This window comes from Puma concolor, chromosome A1 (genome assembly GCF_028749965.1).
Source record: "Puma concolor isolate L17-30 chromosome A1, mPumCon1.1.hap2, whole genome shotgun sequence".
Classification (NCBI taxonomy): domain Eukaryota; kingdom Metazoa; phylum Chordata; class Mammalia; order Carnivora; family Felidae; genus Puma; species Puma concolor.
Window position 1 is genome coordinate 62,833,391 of NC_141667.1, and position 21,855 is coordinate 62,855,245.

The window sequence follows — 21,855 nt, forward strand, 5'->3', positions numbered from 1 at the left end:
TTCTCCTTGCAGAGATCCTGGCACTCTGGTCAGGTTTACATTTATACCCTCTCTAGGATCAGCAAATGTTCTCAGGGTAAAGCACCAGAATCATCTCTCTGGCCTTCTCTCCTTGTTTCTTTTTTTTTTTTTTTTTTTTTAACGTTTATTAATTTTTGAGAGACACAGAGACGGCGTGTGAATGGGGGAAGGGCAGAGAGAGAGGGAGACACAGAATCCGAAGCAGGATCCAGGCTCCGAGCTGTCAGCACAGAGCCCGATGTGGGGCTCGAACCCATGAACTGTGAGATCATGACCTGAGCCGAAGCCAGACACTCAACCGACTGAGCCACCCAGGTGCCCTATTCTGTCCTTGTTTCAATCTGGGCTTTGTAAGTCTTCACTATCTTGTAGTTTTCTTGCACCTTCAAGTAGACGTGTTGAATATTTTCGTCCAGCTTTTCTAATTGTCCTCAGCTTTAGAGGACTGGTTTGAATTACCTAGTCTGCCATCACTGGAAGTGGATGTTCTCTCAGTTTTGTTTTTAACTGGCAACACATTGGTTAGTCAGACCTAGTGAACATCTCTGGTACCATACTAGGTTGATATACATCCAGTCTACAGTCCCCAGGCCACCACTGCTCCCTTTTCAGATCCTTTATGGCACGAGGAGCCCAGACGGAGTAACTCAGTGTGGCAACATGCTGGGTTCTAGGTGTTTAGGGATCAGCTAGAGTCTTACTCCCTGCCCTTATGGGGTCTACCATCTGTCCTTTCCTTCCTAAAGCCTCCAGCCTTTGTGGGCCATCATTCCCACCAGCATCAATGTTAATCTCTGTCCTCGGCTGGTCTCTTGAGTTGCTGCAGTCATGATTTCAACTGTCCTTCCCGAGTAAACTCTTTCCCAGACTTCTTACTGCCCTTGGGATGGTAAGGGTCAGCTTGAGCCCAGGTACATGGGTCTGGCCCTGTTCTTTCCAGCCTCATGGCTCATAAACCATTTCACAACCCAGTCCCTGAATGTGTTCTGGCACATAGTAACTAGTCCTCCCAGATTCTGCATCACCATCTCTGAGAGCTCTTCCCTCATTCTCCAAGGCTCCATCAGCCTGAACTGACACTCTTTCTCCAGGTCTGTTTCCTCAGCAGGACAAGTATTTTGAAGACCACGTCAATGTCTTACTCATTTCAGCACCTCAAGCACTTAGTGCATAAGAGGGCTCAGTTACTGTGGAACGATCTCATTTCTCAAGTTCCATGTATCCTTTGATGCATTATCTTCTTCATCAGTCTCATGAATCCTTTTTCCTGGGAACCCCAGTCATTTTTCTGTCCCTTAATGGGAGGCATGCCAGCTGCTGTTTGCTTGCACTGCACCCCTTACCCCAACATACCAAGTCACAGACGTATGAGACACCCTGAGAGTGGACCACCACCTGGTGGTCAGAAACCTGGTCAGCAGGTTTCTAGGACAGTGACAGCTCAGGGCTGCAGACACAGTAGAGGTTCTTAATTTGAAGGCATTCCACCAAGAATGCAAACCCCTTCTGAGAATACTGTCAAATGCACAATGTAAAGCACATAGATTACAAGTGAAACCTATCATAATGAAATATAGGTACCAAAATATTAGAAAATCTATATATATATTGGCTTATAGATGTGACCTATATATGTAATATGCACATCTCGATTTCTCTTAATGTTTATTTTGAGCGGGGGAGGGACAGAGAGGGAGAGGATCCCAAGCAGGCTCCACCTGGGGCTTGATCTCATGAACTGTAAGATCATGATCTGAGCCAAAATCAAGAGCTGGGTGCCCAACTGAGCCACCCAGGCGCCCCTGAATATCTCAATATTAAATAACAGGAGCTAACAATTAGTACAATAACTACTGTTATTTCAAAGCGATGAACAAAATTTTGAGGTGTTTGCACAGCAGTAACATGAGATGAAATCTCTGAATTCTATTGCTGACAGTCTCAGGTACCACTTATCCTAACAGAGCTGGTTGCCTGCATCCATACAGAAAGGAAATACTGAATTTCAGTTAGAGCTTAGTCAAACTAAAAACCAAATCTTTTCCCATCCAGGAACAAAGACACCCTGAATTCTACCCTCGGACCCCTTGCTGGTGATAAGGGAGGTCTTTAGACCCCAGGTTAAGAACCCCTGAATGGGGTTTTAGAAGCATGGCAGAAAAATGCTTTTAAATACAGCAGCTGATAGTTAAGTGCATGACTCTTAGTGAGTGTAATGGGCAGCTGAGAGTGGGAGAGGAGGTGTGGTGGAGACAGCACCTCAGAAGGTCTAATTTGAATTTCATAGGTATCATTTACCAGTGTGGTGAAGTTCAGCCTGACCTTACCCTTGCTTCATATCTATTTGCTCCTCTATAAAATGGGAATGACAATGTCTTCCTCACAGGTTGTTAAAAGGATTCAGTAAGTTAGTATTTGGAAACTCCTGGGGACCAAATGTTTATTGTTGAATGAGAATGTTGTTCAATGTCTGTAGAGAACACACACACAATATAACTCCTTTCAAAACAGAAACCCACCCCAAGGTCTGACTGGCCGTGTGACCTGGAAAGCACCAGTGCACTGAGAAGATGGTGAACCCTTTCTTGCCTGGCAAATGTGGCTAAGTCTGCTGTGCTGTTTCCACCCCACCCAAGAGAACAAGCACAAATGCAAATAGGGTTTCTCTCCTTTTGCTATTTTATTAGAAGCATATTTACATTCTTGCAGTTCAACTTTGTAGAGAACATTTTACAAAAGTTTTGTATAAAGTTTTGAAACTACATAAAAATAACTTCTATCCTTTATAAAGGGAAAATATAAGTTAGTTATATTTACTCTGCCAAAAATGGACTGAAAACAAGAAACAGTTCCATCTGTCCCTTCCCGAGGAAACATTAGCACGGGGCATGCGGAATACTGCGTGGGCCTTCTCACTGGTGGGCATGCGTGTTGGCTCGATCATGAGGCTGGAGGACCCAACCGGCCCCCATCCAGAAAGGAGAGGGGAGCCATCAGGACTTGGGCAGCACTGAACAGGAAAGCAGCAACTCTTGAACAAGATTCAAATGTGAATGAAAAGCCAAATAGGGGAATGATCAAAGACTTTCGTCTGAACCACGAAACCGTCATTTCATGTAAATGCCCCTTCTCACACCCCAGGCAATAGTGTAAACACAACCCAAATCAGCCCTGCCTGACCATTTGCCAGGGCCGGCCTTGGCTGGTGGAACCCGGACAGTGTTCTGTAATTACACTGCTGCTAGGTCACATTTTCCCGGCACCTGTGTACCAAAAAGAATAAAAGAGGACAACTGTTTCACTGGTCTCATCTGTGTGAGACCAGAAAACTGCTGCATCTGGGTCAAATACTGAAGCAGGCAAGCTCAAATGTTCACCAACTTAAGAGGACCACTGCCTTCCCATAGACCGCAGAGCATCTTCACTGCATATGTAAGCCTTGGGAACCCTAAGTCCCTTCTTACTGAATGGCAACCCTCCCTCCCCAAGATCCAGTTACAACCAGTGCCAAGAAACTTGCAGAGAATTGCTGTAGGACAAAGTGTCAAACCTTAACGTGTAGGAGTGAAGAAGGAAAAAGTCCTCCTGGGATGTCAGCCACTCCATCATGACAAAACAGTACCCAGACTTAATACGTCATCCATGATTTCTCAAACTCGCCTTCAGTTTTCTGTTTTGTTTATTTAAAGCAGGTTATCGTCCTACAGAAGCCATTTGTTTATATTTGTTTCAGGTTAGAAATCAAAGTGAAAAAAGCTTTCTTTATAGATAAACTGAATGCCTGTTTGAGCATTACTTTTTATCGACATCCTGCAGCCTGTGGGATCAGAATCTGTGGGTGGCCAGCTGAATAACCCGAAGGCCCAGGATTCCATCTGAGAAGAAGCAGCTTTGCATCTGCTCTGTTGCTGGGGGCAGGAAGCATTGCATTTCTCCCTGATGTTTTTTCTTCCTGAACAGAAATCCCAGCGACTACCAGCCTCTGTCTCAAGTATGAGGCCAGACTCCTGCTAGGAGGGGCAGAGGGAAACAGCCTGCAGACAGGATGGGCAAGGATGAGACGGGAACAGCCTAGGCTGTGAAAGTCTTGTGTGGTGAGGAATTTATCCCTGAACACAGCATCCGGCGTAGGCGCCAAAGGGAATCACAGACCGGCAGTTCAGCCTATACCATCTTGTGCCAGTACCCAGCACCCTTCAAACCAATGGCTCCACCTAAACATGCTCAGTGGCACAGGCTCAGGCAATGAGTACGTTTCAACCCACCTGGCACAAGAGGCCCAGAGCAGAGGCAAGCCTGGGTAATGCCACGGGGCCAAGCCTTGTGTACGTATGTGTGTGCAGGCAGAGGGACACAAGATGGCAAGAAACACCCAAGGCCAGCAGAATAAATGATTCAGGCTCTCCTCCAGCCCACTATTGTAGACACAGCCTTGTCTCAAGAGGGAAGCAAATTGGGGGCTACTGGAAGAATGAGGGCACCCCCCTGAGCAGCTGGCAGCAGGACGGGCTTTGCTAGGAACTGAAATGGCTGTTAGGAGCCGTGTTCTTGTCCAACACCACACCAAGAATCACAATATGGACAAACTCATGGTGACTGATGGTAGCGCTTTGTGCCCACAGATAGCAAAGCTGATGTTTTGGCAAGCAGGAGGGTCTCAAGGCTGCAGAACACCATTCCTCCCGGGCCGTGACCCCACTAGCAGCCCAAATCACTGACACCTTGAAGGGATGTGGGGCTCAGAGGGGACATACATTAGGATCAGGCAACACATAATAAAACCTCGCCCTCCATGAGTGAGCGAGAATTAAGGAACACTGGGGTGGGTCTGTTGGGCATAGCTGGGATAACACAAGGCAAGGGGCTAGATGCGAGTTGGCCTGGAAGCAAGAGGTAAGGGGGGGGGGGGGGGGGTCCTGAGTTACTTGTTCACAGAGAATGGGAGGGCCTTGGAGGCCCGCCAACCTGCCAGCCACAGCCCCAGGTGGCTGTTAAGAAGCATCCACAGAGCTATAGGGGAAGAACTTGGTGGCCTTGTTTGGGGTGGTAGGGTTCAGGCATTCTGTCTCCTCATTCAGTTTGAAGAACATCTCCTGCTCTCGCTTCTTCTGGTTCAGATCTTCTTCCAGAGCCTAGGACAGAGAGAGGGCACAGTCAGATGCCATTGGCATGGATCTCCCAAACACAGGACCCCCACCAAAGTGGCCTCCTCTGGAAATTTCCCTTCCCTCCCAACAAGCCTTTGCTGCATGGGTAACTCGGTCTTCCATCTTTCCTTTCCCAGAGTGCATCACCCAGAAGACAGGTACCACCTCTAGCTTCCTTCTTTCACAACCATGCAGGATTTTGTTGTGGATCAAGTGCCATGGTTTGGTAAAATGCCATCTCATTGGGGGGGGGGGGGGGGCGGTAGATGCCAGTCTCCTGGCAGGAAAACAATCGAATGGAGAAAGACCCAAGGTAGAAAATGGACAGATTTAACAGTGGGTGATTGGGGGGAGGTGGGAGGACAGGGCCAGAATGTCCAAGTACATTGTGTTCCTAATGAGGATACTGCCCCACAGAAATCACCTAGGGAGTTGTCTTCAAAACTCATGTGCCTTCCCACCATCCCCTGACACTGTGATTCTGAAAACCTGCAGTACGACGGGTTCTCTGTGTTGTAAAAGCCCATTTGGTAACTCAGAGCAAGTGTCTAGTGTCTTGGTTGAAGTTCTCCTTTGCCAGATGTATTAGCATTTTTTTAATTATGTTTTTTAGGAGCGCCTGGGTGGCTCAGTGGTTTGAGCATCCGACTTCAGCTCAGGTCATGAGCTCACGGTCTGTGAGTTTAAGCCCCGCGTCAGGCTCTGTGCTGACAGCTCAGAGCCTGGAGCCTGTTTCAGATTCTGTGTCTCCCTCTCTCTCTGCCCCTCCCCCACTATGCTCTGCTCTGTCTCTTAAAATATGAATAAACGTTAAACATTTTTTTAATCTTAAAAAAAATAAATACGTTTTTTAAGTTTTTAATTTTTATTTTGAGAGAGAGAGGGAGAGAAGCAGCAGGGGAGGGGGGGTGGAGAGAGAGGTGGGGACAGAGGATCTGAAGCAGGCTCTGTGCTGACAGCAGAGAGCCCAATATGGGGCTCAGACTCACGAGCCATGAGATCATGGCCCGAGATGAAGTTGGACGTTTAACTGACTGAGCCACCCAGGTGCCCCCGGATATGTTAGTGTTAAAAGTGTTTGTGGTAAGCAAACATTATATATAAGCAAGATATAAGTGGTACTGTGTAAGCTCTTGTAACAACTAACGAAATCCAGTGCCTATGGGAGCCAGCCAGATGAACTGAATGAAGAAAGAGAGCTGGGTGTGAGGCAATAGGGAGTGAGGAGGACTGCGGTGAGGTGAAGAGCACACACTGTGTCTGAAGACGGCGGTTTCTTTTCAGCTCCAGCAGATGTCTGTCACGTGGTACAATGAGCCCAGTGTGGCCAGAGCTCCTGGATTCACAAAAGAAACTGGAAAGCCAGATTCTTATGAAAAATTCCCTTACACAGGCATTCCCTCGGAGATACTGTGGGTTTGGTACCAGACTACTGCAATAAAGTGAGTATCATGATACACAAATGAATTTTCTGATTTCCTAATGCGTATGAAAGTTGTTTATAAAAAGTTATGTTTATAGTACACTGTGGTCTAAGTGTGCAACAGCCGTGTCTAAAAAAAATGTATGTACCATAATGAGCACATACTTTATTGCTTTAGTGCTAAACGTCATCTGAGCTTTCAGCAGTTCATGACGTTTTTGCTTGTGGAGTGTCTTGCCTCAGTGTCGATGGCTGCTGATTGAACGAGGTGACTGCTGACGTGTGGCTGTGGCAATTTTTTTATTATTGACATATAATGTTATGTTTTGGGTGTGCAACATAGTGACGACAGTTTTGTACATTACGCTATGCTCACCAGGGTAAACGTAGTTATTTCTTAATTTTTACTACTGAGGTATAGTTCACATACAATTCCTTAAAATAAGACAATGATGAAGTTTGCCACATTGATGGACCCCTCCTTTCACAATTTCTCTGTAGCCTGTGATGCTGTTTGACAGCATTTTACCCACAGTAGAACTTCTTCCAAAACTTGAGTCAGTCCTCTCAAACCCTGCCTCTGCCTTATCAACTAACTTCATGAGATATTCTAAATCCTTTGTTGGCATTTCAACAGTCTTCACCAGGAGTAGGTGTCACCGCCAGAAACCGTTTTCTTTGCTCATCCATCATCAGCAGTTCGTCCTCTGTTCGAGTTTCACCCTGAGACGATAGCAAGTCCACCACATCTTCAGGCTCCACTTCTAATCCAGTTCTCTTGCCATTTCCACCACATCACAGTTACTGTCTCCACTGAAGTCCTGAACCCCTCAAAGTCACCCACCTCTTCCAAAGCCCTGTTCATGTTGATATTTTGACCTCTTCCATGAATCACGAATGTACTTAATGGCATCTAGAGTGGTGAATCCTTTCCAGAAGGTTTTTAGCTTACTTTGCCCAGATCCATGAGAGGAATCACTACCTATGGCAGCTATAGCCTCACGAAATTGTAGTTCTTAAATAATGACACTGGAAAGTCAAAGCTACTCCTTGACCACGGGCTGCAGAATAGATATTGTGTTACCAAGCATGAAAACAACATTCATCTTTTTTAAAAAAATAATAATCTTGTTGTACATCTCCATCAGAGCTGTTGGGTGACCAGGCACACTGCCAATGAGCAGAAGATATCAACAGCAGGTTTGAAATACTCAGTAAACCATGCCGTAAACAGATGTGCTATCATCGAGGCTTTGCCGTTCCATTTATACAACACAGGCAGGATAGAGCAGAATTCTAAAAGGCCCTATGATTTTCAGAATGGCAAATGAGCACTGGCTTCCACTTAAAGTCAATAGCCGCACTAGCCCCTGACAAGAGAGAATCAGCCTGTCCTTTGAAGCTCTGAAGCCCAGCATGGACTGTTCCTCTCCAGCTCTAAAGTCTTCTCCTGACATAAGGCTGTTTCATCTATATTGAAAATCTGTTGTCTAGTGTAGCCAACGTCACGAATTCCCTTCGCTGCATCTCCTGGATAACGTGCTGCAGCTTCTACATCATCACTAGCTGCTTCACCTTGCACTTTCACGTTCTGGAGACGGTGTCTTTCGTTAAGCCTCATGAACCAACCTCTACTAGCTTCAGACTTTTATTCTGCAGCTTTCTCACCTCAGCCTTCATAGCACCGAAGACAGGTTAGGGCCTTGCTCTGGATTAGGCTTAGCTTAAGGGAATTCGTGGCTGGTTTGATCTTCTACCTAGATCATAAAAATTTTCTCCCTTTCAGCAGTAAGGCTGTTTAGCTTTCTTATCATCCGTGTATCCATTGAAGTAGTACTTTTAATTAAAAAATTCTCCTTTGCATTCACAACTCGACTGTAGCTGTTTGGTGGGAAAGGACAGTATCTCAAGTCTCAGCGTGCCTTCCTCACCAAGCTCGATCATGTCTAGCTTTTGATTTAAAGCGAGAGACATGCAACCCTTCCTCTCACTTGACCACTTCGAGGCCACTGTAGGGTTATTCACTGGCCTCATTAATTTCACTAATACCGTGTCTCATGGAATGAGGCCTGAGCAGAAAGGAAGAGAGCCGGAGGAATGGTCAGTCAGTGAAATAGTCAGAATACACAACAGTTCGCCATCTTTTTTCCCCATAAAATGCATTTTTATTGTTTCTGTTGAAGTATAGTTGACACACAACGTTACATTAGTGTGAGGTATACAACATAGTGATGTGACAACTCTGTACACTAGGCTGGGCTCACAAGGGTAGCTGCCATCTGTCACCGTATAATGCTGTTACCGTTGACTATATTCCCAACGCTGTAATTTGTATCCCATCCCCTCCTATCAGTTCTCTGTATTCATGGGTTTTGTTCCTGCTTTTTGTTTACTTTGCTTTGTTTAGATTCCACATATAAATGAAACATATGGCACTTGTCTTTCTGTGTCTGGCTTATTTCACTTAGCATAATACCCTCTAGATCCATCCATGTTGTCCAAAATGGCAAAATCTTGTTTTTTTAGGACTAATACTCCATTGTGTGTGTGTTATATATGCAGTCATCTATCTAGTGATGGACACTTGGGTTACTTCCCTATCTTGGCCATTATATATAATGCTGCAGTAAACAGGAGTGCATATAGCTTTTCAAATTAATGTTTTTGTTTTGTTTTCCAAATATCCAGTAGTGGGATTACTGGATCATATGGTGTTTCTATTTTTAATTTTTTAAAATATGTATATATTTTAAAGTTTATTTATTTTTGACAGAGAGAGAAACAGAGCATGAGTGGGGAGGGGCAGAGAGAGGGAGACACAGGATCGGAAGCAGGCTCCAGGCTCCGAGCTGTCAGCACAGAGCCCGACGTGGGGCTGGAACCCACGAACCGCGAGATCATGACCTGAGTCAAAGTCAGACGCTCAACTGACTGAGCCACCCAGGTGCCCCTCTGTTTTTAATTTTTTAAGGACCCTCCATACTGTTTCCCATAGTGGCTGCACCGATTTACATTCCCACCAACAGTGCACAAAAGTTCTTTTTCCTCTGCATCCCTGCCAACACTTGTTAATTTCTGCTCTTTTTGATACCTAGCCCTTCTGATAGGTATAAGGTAATACCTGTTTGTGGTTTTGATTTGTAGCTCCCTGAGGATTGGTGATGTTGAGCATCTCTTCATGTATGGTTGGTCAAATATAGGTCTTTGGAAAACTGTCCATTTTTAATCAGATTATGGGGGGGGGGGTTGGTATTAAGTTCTTTATGTATTTTGGATATCAACCCCCTATTGGATACATCATTTGCAAACATTTTTTTCCCATTCAGTAGGTTGCCTTTTCATCTTGTTGACGGTTTCCTTCATTCGCTATGCAAAAACCTTTGTGGAGTTTGGAGTAGCCTCAATAGTTTATTTTTGCTTTTGCTTCCCTTGCCTTAGAAGACATAGCTAGGAAAATGTTGCTGTGCCTGATGTCAGTTCACCATCTTTTGTGGTCACAAAACAATTATGACAGTAACATCAAAGATCACTGATCACAGATTACCATAACAAAATAATGAAAAAGTTTAAAATATTGCAAGAATTATCAAAAGAGACACACAGAGACATGGAGTGAGCAAATGCTGTTGGAAAAAGGACACCGGTAGATTTACTCACCATGGGCTGCCACAAACTTTCATTTTGAAGGGAGAAAAAAAATGCAATTATCTGTGAAGCGCCATAAAACAAAGTATGCCTGCCTGTACTTAAAGGTTGGCAACTTTCAAAAAATTTTGAAATTTCTATATGTTGGCCGAACCTAATGCCTGTGCGCCAATTTCAGCCCATGGATAATCAGTCTGTGACCTCTGCTAAAGAATAACAATTTAATTATAACGGCTACCACTTTTTGAACAGAGAGCTTTAGTAACTTGCCCCGCGTTTCATAGCTAGTAATAGGGGAGCCAGGACTTCATCCAAAACCTGTGCTCTTAAGCGCTACTCTCTTCTACCTACCATATATATTCATGTATATAACCTAAGGCAGGAGTCTAATCTTTTTTCTGTAAAGGGCCAGATTATAAATATTTTCAGCTTTGCAGGCTGTGAAGTCTCCGTCACAACCACTCAAACTGCCGTTGTACTTCAAACTCGGCCACTGACAATGTGTAAATGAACAAGCATGGCTGTGTTCCAATAAAATTTTATTTACAAATACAGATGGTAGGCCAGATTTGCCCATGGACAGTAGTTTACTAACACATGCTTTAAGGGAAGAAATGTTCTATCTACATTTTACAGTCCTAAAAAGCAAAGGTTGCGAAGGGAGGACTGGTCTGAGGCCACATTCTGTGTCAGCCGTGACCCAAGCAACACTTTATGGATGCTACCAGATATTCTATACTTACTTGAAAGAATTAAGTCTGAAGTTTTCTAAAAATATTCCACAGTGTACAGTCATCTCTCTTCCCCTGTATAGCTCAAGATTGCTGACTGTAACACGAGTGTGAAAGAACATTTCTATCACCTCTGGTTAAGTGTTCCAGCAGTAACCCAGGTAGCTAATGACAATTCTACAAAGAACTCTGCGAAACAGCAGCCCCCAGAGGCAAAATCCAATGCCAGCTCCCCAGACATACACCACAGTACCTCCCCCCCAAACCCAGGTGCCCCTGAAATAGGAGGCAGTTGCTAGAGGCAACGTGACCATTCATCTTCAAACTCTCTCAGGATGTGCCAAGGGTATAGAACCACCAGGTCAGAGAACCAGGTGAACGTCTGTTTCCTGATACTAGAGTCAACCAATGTCAGCAGGAGCATTATTGATTTGAGTGTCAAGTATCAAAAGGCCCAACAGGCCATGATTACAGAAAATGACGAACATGGGCCTGCTGCCAGGAAGGTCCAGGACCCTGGCCAGCTGCCAGCCATAAAGCTCCATTAGCACAGGTTAGGGAAGCCTCAATTCAAGGACTTCCAAGGCCATTACTTAGCTGAGGTGGGCAGCTGCCTCTTGTCCAGACCACAGTGAAAGCAAGCAGAGCTGATGTATGATGGCAGAACAAACCTCAAGGCTTCAAAACATGTGATCAAGGGTAATTAAGGCAGCTCTCTCCTCAGAGAGCTTAGGGGTGGAAGGAAATGAGGATGTCCTTGGTCTGCACTACGGGCTGATGACTTTTTTGCATCACACGGTACAATATTCACATCTGCACTTTACAAATGACCACACTGAGGCCCTGTGATGGTTAATTTTATGTGTCAACCTGGCAAGACATGGCACCCAGTTGTTTGGTCAAACACCCATCAAGATGTCACTGTGAAGGAATTTTTAGATGTGATTAAAATTTAACTCAGTAGACTTTGAGTAAAGCAGATTACCCTCCCTAACATGGGTGGGCCTCAAAACTGCAACATCAACTCTTTCCTGGATCTCCCGCCTACAACCTGCCCTGCAGATTTCAGACTTACTAGCCCTCCACAATCATATGAACCAACTTCCTAAAGTAAATCTGTATCTTATCTATATTCACATCCTAGGCAGACGCCTGTGGCTCAACATGGAGAAAAGCCTACTATTGAGCCCACGAGCCCAGACGTGGTTACCTTTTTGCGTGGCCGAAGCTTGTCCCGCCATTCCTTCAGGTTCTGATTATGGCTCTCATCTAGGGCCTTCAGCTTCTGGGTTTCATGTTCTACCAGGAGGTGACACTTTTCATTCTGGAACAAATTCCAGGCAGAACAGGTAAGAAAACTTAGAAGGCAGAGGTGCAGAAGGCTGAAACATACCTCATGCTGTAGCCAATGACGGCACCATTATTATTATTTCTTCCCTTTGATTGTAATTTATAGGAAACTATGCATATAAATACATACCAAGAGATGCCTGGAGGAACATTTCAGAATATTCATGTTAATAGTTCTTATTGTGTAGTGGGATCTGCAGTAATTTGCACTTTACTTCTTTGTGCTATTTTGCATTGTTTGAATTTTTCAACATGAACATATATGTCATTTTAACAAAACAGTAAAACTATTAATAATAAATAAAAATGTGTCCTAATCCCACCACTAGAGGCAGCCACTGCAAAAATGTGATTTTCTGGCAGCCTCTGTCCTAAATGTTGTTTAGCTCACCCTCTATATACAATTCTGAAACCTGCTTTCCCACCACCCTTAACATTATAATGTAAACATTAATTAACTTCTAAAAAATTAACATTTTTCATTGTTTTTAATGAAAATTTTAATGCCTACAGAGTATCCCACAGCACAGATTCATCAAATCTACTTAAATATTCCTCCATTTTTGGTCACTTAGGTTGCTTTTAATTTTCACTATGTTAAATAGCATTGTATTAACCATTTGTGCTATGGACTGAATCGTGTCCCCCCAAGGTTCATATGTTGAAGCCCTAACCCCCAGTGTGGTGGTATCTGGAGGTGGGACCTTTAGGAGATAATTACATTTATTTCTTTTTTAATGTTTATTCTTTTTTTTTTTTTTTAATTTTTTTTTTCAACGTTTATTTATTTTTGGGACAGAGAGAGACAGAGCATGAACGGGGGAGGGGCAGAGAGAGAGGGAGCCACAGAATCGGAAACAGGCTCCAGGCTCTGAGCCATCAGCCCAGAGCCCGATGCGGGGCTCGAACTCACGGACCGCGAGATCGTGACCTGGCTGAAGTCGGACACTTAACCGACTGCGCCACCCAGGCGCCCCTGTTTATTCATTTTTGAGAGCATGAATGGGGCAGAGGGGGAAGGGGACAGAGGATCTGAAGAGGGCTCTGCACTGACAGCAGCGAGCCCCACACGGGGCTGGAACTCATGAACTGTGAGATCATGACCTGAGGTGAAGTCAGCCGTTCAACCAACCGGGCCACCCGGGTGCCCCGGGGATAATTAAATTTAGATAAGGTCCTGGGAGTGGGGCCCTTATGATGGGATTAGTGTCCTTACAAGAGACACTGGGAAGGTTGCTTTCTCTTTCTCCGTGCCATGTGAGGACACAGCAAGAAGGCAGCCATCTGCAAGCCAGAATCCAACCGCAATGACAACCTGATTTTAGATTTCCACGTTCCAAAATTATGAGAAACGAAACTGTTGTTTAAGCCGCCAGACTGGTATTTTGTTATGGCAGTCAGAGCTCAGATAATCTGTATGTATAAATATTTATATAAATTATATATGTAATTTTCTGTATTATGTATCATTTCCTCAGGAGAGATTTGTGTAAAGATGAGGACATGGACCTGACAGAGACACTCCCAACTTTATTATTCTCTGAGGTAAGTCATCCGCCTCACAAAATTTACCTGGAATTTCTCGCAAGGCAGAAGTGATCAGTCCCTGTTTATCCTCACAGAGAATCCATCTTGTGGTTTATAAGGCGTTTATAAAGCAAGAGGAAAGGGTCTCCATCCAGATACCTCAATCGTTTGGGGTTGGAAGAGTGGGACACCTTGGGGGGATTTTCATTTTGGATTTCAACTCAAGGCTCCCGAGAGTTTAGAAATCAGTTTAGTTAGAAATAATACTACAGCACGGAATACCTTTGACCTGCCAGAAGCTGGGCTCCTGGCACTTTCTGTGGGTTCTCTCAGTTAATCCTCCCAGTCACCCCGTGAGCAGATGCAGAAGCTGAGGGAGTTGGCTAAAATTTACAGTGACAAATGACAGAGTCCCTACTTGACAGGCTTCAATGCCTGTCACGTTTCCTCCACCCCTCCTTGCGTCTCCAGAAGTTGCCAAATGGGTGCAAAAGCCTGAGCAATTTCCTGAAGTCACAGGGGTTTGAGTCTGCCCATCCCTCGGGCATGACAATGCCTTGCTCCACTGCAAGGAGGCTCCAAGTACCGGCTCCTGGGGTGGCGCCCTTCAGGCAGGGACAAGCTCAGGAGTCAGGAAACTGGAAGAGGCCAGGATCTCCCGAGGGAAAGGGGTCACCAAGAGGCTGGCAACACCAAAACAGCCTTCCCTGATCTCAGTGGGAAAGCTTTGCGCTTCTCACCGTTAAGGATGATATCAGCTGCAGGTTTTATCAAGTTAGGGAAGTTCCTCTCTACTCCTGTTTTTACTGAGAGTGTTGTTGTGAATGAGTGCTGGGTTTTGTCAAATGCTTTTTCTGCGTCTGTTGCTGTGATCATGTGATTTTTCTTTAGCCTGTTATGTTGCGGATTGCACTGATTTTTGAATGTTGAGCCAGCCTGGGATAAAGCCTACTTGGTCATGGTGTATAATTCTTTCTATACATTGTTGAAGTCGATTTGCTAATAATATCTCGTTGAGGCATTGTTTGCCATCTTCCTTACTTGTAATGTCCGGTTTTGGTATTGGAGTAACTTGGACACCTTGTCCCAAGACACAGTGATGAACCAGAAGCCCAGCAGAGGCCACTGCCAGGCCCCAGGCACGGCACTTTCAGCTCAGTCCTACCAAACAGGAATTCTCACCCCCTACCCCATCCCCATTTTATGGATGCAGGAACTATGGCTTGGAAGATGATGGATCTGGCCAGCATGACATGGCAGGATTGAACGTTTTAGCCCGGGCTTGTCTGACGAGAGTCCTTCCCTACTGTAGAGTCTGTGGTCCCGGGAACAGAGGCGATGCGAGAAGGGGGGCGGGGAGGCCTGTACCTGTAGCTGCTGCAGCTCGCTCATGTTGCTGTCACACTGTGCCACCATGTCCCGCATCTGGTTCTCATGCTTTTGCTGCTGCTGTAGCCGCTCCGACTTCTGCCTTTTCTCCTCTTGCTGGGAGAACTGGAACAGAGGGAGGGTGGGTGCCTCAGAGGGTCACAGGCCTGGCGGGGGGGTGGGGGGAGCCTCTACCCCCACCCCATTCCAGAAAGCCCCATCAGAGGGGCTGGTTTGTGCACAGCCCTAGTGCCCTACACCATTCAGGCCATGCTCTCTTCCTGAGCGGAGACCCAGGCTGGTGGGGACACAACGTTGTGCTGTGCCACATGCTAAGACAACGTGCGTTACCACACAGGAATCACGGGAGCCCAGGGCCACCAGCGCCATGTCCCCAAGATGAATGGGTGACATGCAAGTGGGGTCTTGGTGGATGAGAAGAAGGGGTTTACCAGCAGAGGAAGCCGCAGGATCGAAGCACCACAGTGTGAAAGGGAACCGTGCATGAGAAAGCAACACCAAGCTTCCCCCTCTGTCCACCGGAGGGACATTCGCTGTGGAGCTTGTGAGGCTTCCAGGCTATGACCAACACCCCCCTTCCAAGACCCCATACTGCAGCTTGTATTTCTATTCCCCAAGCCACATAAAGTTCAGGCCCCACCAAACCAGCATCTGTCCCCACTGCAGTACACACACAGAGCCCCCACCTGCTTGATCTTCTCGCGCTGCTCAGAGGCACTGCCCGCGCCATTGATGTGGAGGCTCTTCTTGTACATGGCCATGCGCGTCTTGCCCTCGCTCCTCTGAATCTTGGGCAGCCGTGCTTTCTCCTGCTGCTGCCGTACCTTCAGCTGCTCCACCATGCGCTGGTTGTAGCGTTGCATCTGCTCCCGCTCCTGGGGGCACAGCCAGCGGGGCTGAGGTCAGGTGTGCTCTGGGCCGGGGGTGTGATCAGAGGCCAAAGGCTGCCACCCTCCACTCGGGAGCCCAGGACACACGTGGCCCTGAATGGTCAGCAGAGCAAGTCTGGCATCATTTTACCTCTACTGTTAATTTTTTAAGTGAGAACAGAAAATGTTACTCTTTGTTAGTAACGCTTTGGATTTTTACCTTCTAAATGTCTTCTCATCTAATCAATGGTTGGCATGTCATTAAAGCTAATACCTCAAAGCAAGACGTACACTACTGATGGCAGATGTCAATTCATACTTTTAAAAGTCATGATAAATTTGAGTTTTTCCTTCACCTAACACCTATTTGTATTTCAAAACTTGGCATGGGTATCACCTCCTCCAGGGAGCCTCCCCTGACTTCCAAGCCAGGTTGAGCACCCTTATTCAGAGCCGCCACAGCCCAAAGCTGTTTGTCCATCATTGCATTTAGATTAGGAATTGTAATTATCCATTAATTGTGCATCCAGATCTCAGTTTGTCCCTGCTTCCACTAAAGGGACCAAATCAAGACAATTACATAGAAGTAAGAGAGTGCTCTGGCCGCACAGAGCAGGGGCCCTTGCCTGGTCTGAGGGAGGTAAGGAAGGCTTCCTGGCAGAGGTGGTGATTAAGTTGAGACTTGAAAGTATTCCGAGGGAATGCACATGAAAGAGAGAGATTAGGGGAAAATGGAAAGGTCACGGAGAAGAGGAAAAAGTGAAAGGCACACACTAAGGTGTCTAAGTCAGTGAGGGAGCTGCCATCTGCTTCCCTGCAGGGCTTCCCCCATTCCTGGCCCTTTCATCGGAGGAAGGACACCTCACAGAACCTCCCAGGGCCTTACCATGACCGACGCCTGCCTCCTCTTGGGAGCACAGATGGTACCCAAGTGGGGCCCCACTTGGCCCTCCCAGAGCTTCCGGTGGCAGCCCCATGCCCCGCCCAAGTCGGGACCTCACCTTCTCATGCTTGCGCACCAGCTCATGCCTCTGGAGGAAGTACTGGTCTTTGAGCTGCTGCTTCACCAGCTGGTGCCTCTCCTGTAGGTGATGCTCCTCCATTTCCCACAGGGCTGCCTCCCGGTCTGTGGACGACATGAGGCCTGGTGAGATGCTAATGGCCAGAGCGCCACTGAGCGCTGCCCTGCCCTCTCCTGCATCAGATGTTAGCTCCCAGGAGCCTGGTACACCAGGAAGCGAATGGAGCCAGGAACCAGAGAAACCAGAGACTGAGGCTAGAACCCAGCTCCTTCACTGGGGTTTGGGACAGGTAACAAATCCTCTCCAGGCCTCCACTTCCACCTCTACCAAACGTGTGCAACCATTCCGTGGAGGCAGAAATGGTCTTGGGAGACCATTATGTTCAGCTCACAGTACACTGCTGCTTTCCTAATGGGCCAGTGGGAAGGGCTCACGAAACCCCATGAAGAAGACAGGAACAGCCTCCTGTCACTATTTACTCCTTTAAAGAATGGACGAGACCCTCCTTGGCCATTGTACATCCCTTATGTATACATTATTATTAAGACACAGCATCTGGCATTTTATCACTGGAAGTCTATCAATTGACCTTCTGCTCAGCCACAGGCACGGAGCTGGTGTCAGATGAAGACTTCATGCCCTGTAAGACACGGAGCGGGTGGTGCTCAACCCACATGAATGTTCATTTCATTTCATTGCGTTCCTGATCTATGAAAACTGGTAACTACCCACACAGTACATCAGAACAGTGATTTGGCTTCCTATCAAAGTCGAAAGCGCTGTCCCACAAGTAGGGTGGTTCCTACTGGCATCATGGGACCAAAAAAGAAAATGAGGGCTTTCCTGAAACCGCGGTGGCTCTTCAGAATGTCAGAACATCAAGGACCCCGTTTTGCTGCCCCACACTAAGTACTGAGGGGTTTACAAGGCTTGCCTGCACCGGCCATCACAGCCCTGGCCGCAGCACCTGCTGTGTAAGTAAGCCAGAGATGGCACCTGTACAACCGGCCCTATGTTGTTTACGTCTTTACCGCAGGCTGGACTGTTGACTCTCAGAAGCCCACGGGTGCCAAACTCTGAACTTCTCCCATCCAACTGTTTCAAGTGTAGCTCAAACAGCAGACTTTTGGCCATTCAGAGCCCACCTGCTTTGCACGCCCCACAAAACTGCACCCAACATCCGCTAGGCATAGAGAAGATAAACCTAAGGGGCTACAAGAAAGACCCTAAGCCCTGCTGCCCTTCAGAACTCTACCCCAGAACCTCCACTGCTAGTGACCCCATCCAGATACAGAAACCCTCTCTCCGTACCCTAGAGTTCCTCTGCCCTCCTCCCTCCGGGAGTGGCCTGCACTAGTGTCTCTGGAAGGTCTTGGGCTCGAAGGACTTGCCAGCCCGCAAACCCGTCAGAACACGAGCACACCAGAGCAGTCAGGAACTCGGCTTCAAGAGGAGATCCACGTTCAAGGCTCATTCTACCACGCATTAGCCAAGCAACCCCGGCCCAAGCACAGTGGCTCTTGCAAGCCTTTGTTTCCTCGTCTACAAAAACAACTTGTCGGGTTAAGGTGAAGATTCAAGGAGAGAGAGCCATGAAAACTGGCACACAGCCTGGCACAGCCGTCACTCCATATGTGATGGATGTCATAAGGGGCACGATACTTTCCCCACCACCCCGTAGTTCCCACCCACTCTACATGGCTTGCTGGCTTTCTTCCTTCCTCAACCTTAGGAAAGAGGTCATATAATGTCGGCTCTGTGCCTCAGTCCTGACTGCAGTGGAGGCTGTCCCCATGTGTCGCCCTGAAGGATGCTGTTCGGTTTTAGGATGGAGAACCTAGCAGTTCCTAGCACAGCCCACTCTCTGGCAGCCACCTCGAAGGAGTTCCTGCTTCCTGGTGAGACACTCGCGCTCCTTGTCACAGATCTCCCGCCTGTTGTCCGCAGTGATCTTCTTCATCGCCAGTTCCAGGTCCTCCTTCTGCTTGGCCAGGAAGTCCCGGTCCTGGGCGGGAGAGAGGAGGACAGACCTTTAGCACCGGTTCCAGCACCTCAACGTCTACTTTTACTACAGAGGAGTCATTGTGATCGGCAAAGAAAACATACGCAGGGGAAACCTGAGACTTAGAGACACGTCCACCAACTGTGGCATATGCGCTTCATGTGGACCCTGATTCAAACAACAGATTAAAAAAAAAAAATTCATGAGACAAATGGAAATGTAACTAATGACTCAACTGCAAATGGGATGTCATGAAGCAGTTACGATAAATATTTAAATTCTTAGGTGACTTTATAGTATTGTGGCTTCTTTTAGAGATGCATACTAAGACACTGACAGGTGAAAGTATACGATATGTATACTTTCGGATTTGATTCGAAATAACCCTGAAGGGTGGGGGAGTGAGTAGACATGAGCTCCTAATTACTGAGACCAGGTAACAGGTGACAGGTATGTGGGGGTTCCTAATATACCTATTTCTGCCTATGTTTTTAATTTTCCATAGTCAGATTTAAAAAATTAAAATTTAAAAATTTTAGGGAACACGTAAGCAGAAACTAGAAATCCCCACTAATCCTATCACCCGGGAGCAGCAGCTGGTTTTGGTGTATCTATACAAACATGTTTGCATCTGTATTTCACAAATTATTTAAAAGGACTTAGAGGTTTGTACACCCATGTTCATAACAGCATTATTCACAACAGCCACGGGATGGAAGCACTCAAGTGCCTACAGACAGAGGAGTGGATAAACAAAATGTGGCATATATGCACAATGGAATCTTACTCCTCCCTGAAAATTCCCACATATGCCACAACATGGATGAATCTCAAAGACATGTCAAGTAAATCAGACACAAAAGGACAAATACCACATGATCCCACTTACAGGAAGTCAGATTTGTGGAGACAGAGAGTAGAATAGTGGCTGCCAGGGACTGGGGGAAGGGCATGGGGTGTTATCATCTAATGGGTAGAGTTTCAGTTTTGCAAGATAAACTGTTCTGGACACGGACAGTGGTGATGGTTTGCACAACAGTGTGAATGTACCTAATACTACTGAACTGTATGCTTAAAAATGGTTAAGGTGCTAAATTCGTTATGCCTTATCTTACTATAATTTTTAAAAATTAAAAATACCTTTCCATGTGATAATGTAATCTTCTATCAAAGGCTGAAAACATTTCATGGCACAGGTAGGTATACCCTAACCTTATTCACCCAATACCTAATAATTTGTTTCCAAGTTGTCTCTATTTTTTTTTTAATGTTTATTTATTTATTTGCAGAGAGAGAGAGAGTGAGAGAGTGGGGAAGAGGCAGAGAAGAGAGTGAGAGAGGAATCCCAATTAGGCTCTGTGCTGGCCACACAGACCCTGATGCGGTGCTCAAACTCATGAACTGTGAGATCATGACCTGAGCCAAAATCAAGAGTTGGATGCTTAACTGACTGAGCCCCCCGGTTGCCCCAAGTTGTCTCTATTTTAGATGGAGTATGTCTTCATACTCTGGTAGCTAAATATTTGTGAACTTCTGTGATGATTAATCCTTAGGATTAGTCTCTCTAGAAGCAAAAAAATCCAAGCCAATAATGTGTACATTTTTGAGGCTCTTGATGCCCTTGCAAGAATGGCCCCCTTAAAGGCCCAATATGCTCTCCCTGTGTGGGGATGGGGCCTATCTCCCCCACCCTCCCCAGCCCTGCATTTTTTTTTCTGATCACAGCATCAAAGGACAGGTTGTAGGAAAGTATGATGGTGTCCTGGAGAGAACATGAAGCCTGGAGTCAGACTGAGTTTCAAGCCTCGCCCCATACCATTAACTCTACAAAGTCACCTCTCTAAGCCTTATTTTCTTTCTCTGTAAAGGGAAAAACAAATAGCACCTACCCTGATAAGCCATGAACGCTAAACTGGGTAATATACAAAAGCATTTTAAGTGTAGACTCTAATTTTCTATACATTTGGGGGCAGAGGCAGCAAAATGTACAGACGCCCCAGTAGGAGAAAAACAAGCACATGGTCCGACAAAGGCTAAGGAGAAGGCCAGTGAGGCTGGGGCCGGGAGGATCGAGTGGAACAGGGAGAGGCTAGCAGGGGCCAGACGGACAGGGCCTTGTAAGCACATGAGGAGGCTCGCCTTATCTTATACACAAAGTGGGAGCCCCTGAAGGTTTTCAGGACACAAGGCTATAGGGGGAGGGTGACATGATGAGATCTGGAGTTCATATTGATTACACTGGCTGGTGGGAGAGAAAATTGCAGGAGAGCAAGAGAGGAAGCAGGGAGACTAGCTGGGAGGCTACTGCAGTAGTCCAGGCAAAAGATGACAGTCGCTATGGAGTCACAGAGATATTGACAAAGTTGGCAGATCCAGAGACAGTTTGGAGCTTAAAAACAAAAAAACAAAATCCATGCTTCAGGAGGTGATAAAGGGTTGGAAGGAAAGGAACGGTCAGAAATAACAACGTTTCTGGCCTGACAGCAGGATGAAGGACAGTGCCCCCTCAGAATACAAGAACAGGACCAGGTCTGGGAGGTCGTGGGTTTGTCTTAAGATTCTAAAAGGTGCCAAGTGGGCAGGTGGATGTACTGGGTTATTCAAGGAGACATGGCCTACAAACAACCCTAAGACACGGATGTACAGGGCTGGGGTGTCCAGAGACAGGGAGCTCACTTCTACCTGGAGCGAGAGCAATCAAGGAAGGCTGCGTGAGGGAGGTGCCAACA

At 46.4% G+C, this 21,855-nt stretch overlaps 2 protein-coding genes across 7 annotated transcripts in view; one reads left to right on the forward strand and one right to left on the reverse strand.

The window, feature by feature from the left end:
- The window catches only part of LOC147584190 (uncharacterized), a 70,650-nt gene that overhangs the window by 45,213 nt on the left and 3,582 nt on the right, over positions 1-21,855 (forward strand). The window contains exons 2-5 of one of the 5 annotated variants that reach the window (XM_086715511.1): positions 6,453-6,610; positions 12,112-12,316; positions 13,796-13,862; positions 15,058-20,281. The gene's annotated coding sequence lies outside the window, so the exon portion shown is untranslated. Of the gene's footprint in view, positions 1-5,311; positions 5,327-6,452; positions 6,611-12,111; positions 12,317-13,795; positions 13,863-15,057; positions 20,282-21,855 lie in introns of those variants that run through there. The other 4 variants (XM_086715570.1, XM_086715644.1, XR_015254489.1 and 1 more) reach the window with 4 other exon arrangements.
- Positions 2,683-21,855, reverse strand: part of STK10 (serine/threonine kinase 10) — a 118,879-nt gene continuing 99,706 nt past the window's right edge. For both annotated transcript variants that reach the window (XM_086715154.1, XM_086715158.1), the window contains exons 14-19: positions 19,000-19,129; positions 17,104-17,228; positions 15,920-16,108; positions 15,213-15,338; positions 12,178-12,291; positions 2,683-5,153 (exon numbers count right to left, since the gene is read on the reverse strand). In XM_086715154.1, the coding sequence (XP_086571280.1) occupies positions 5,013-5,153; positions 12,178-12,291; positions 15,213-15,338; positions 15,920-16,108; positions 17,104-17,228; positions 19,000-19,129 (825 nt within the window). In that variant the 3' untranslated portion in view covers positions 2,683-5,012. The remainder of the gene's footprint in view (positions 5,154-12,177; positions 12,292-15,212; positions 15,339-15,919; positions 16,109-17,103; positions 17,229-18,999; positions 19,130-21,855) is intronic.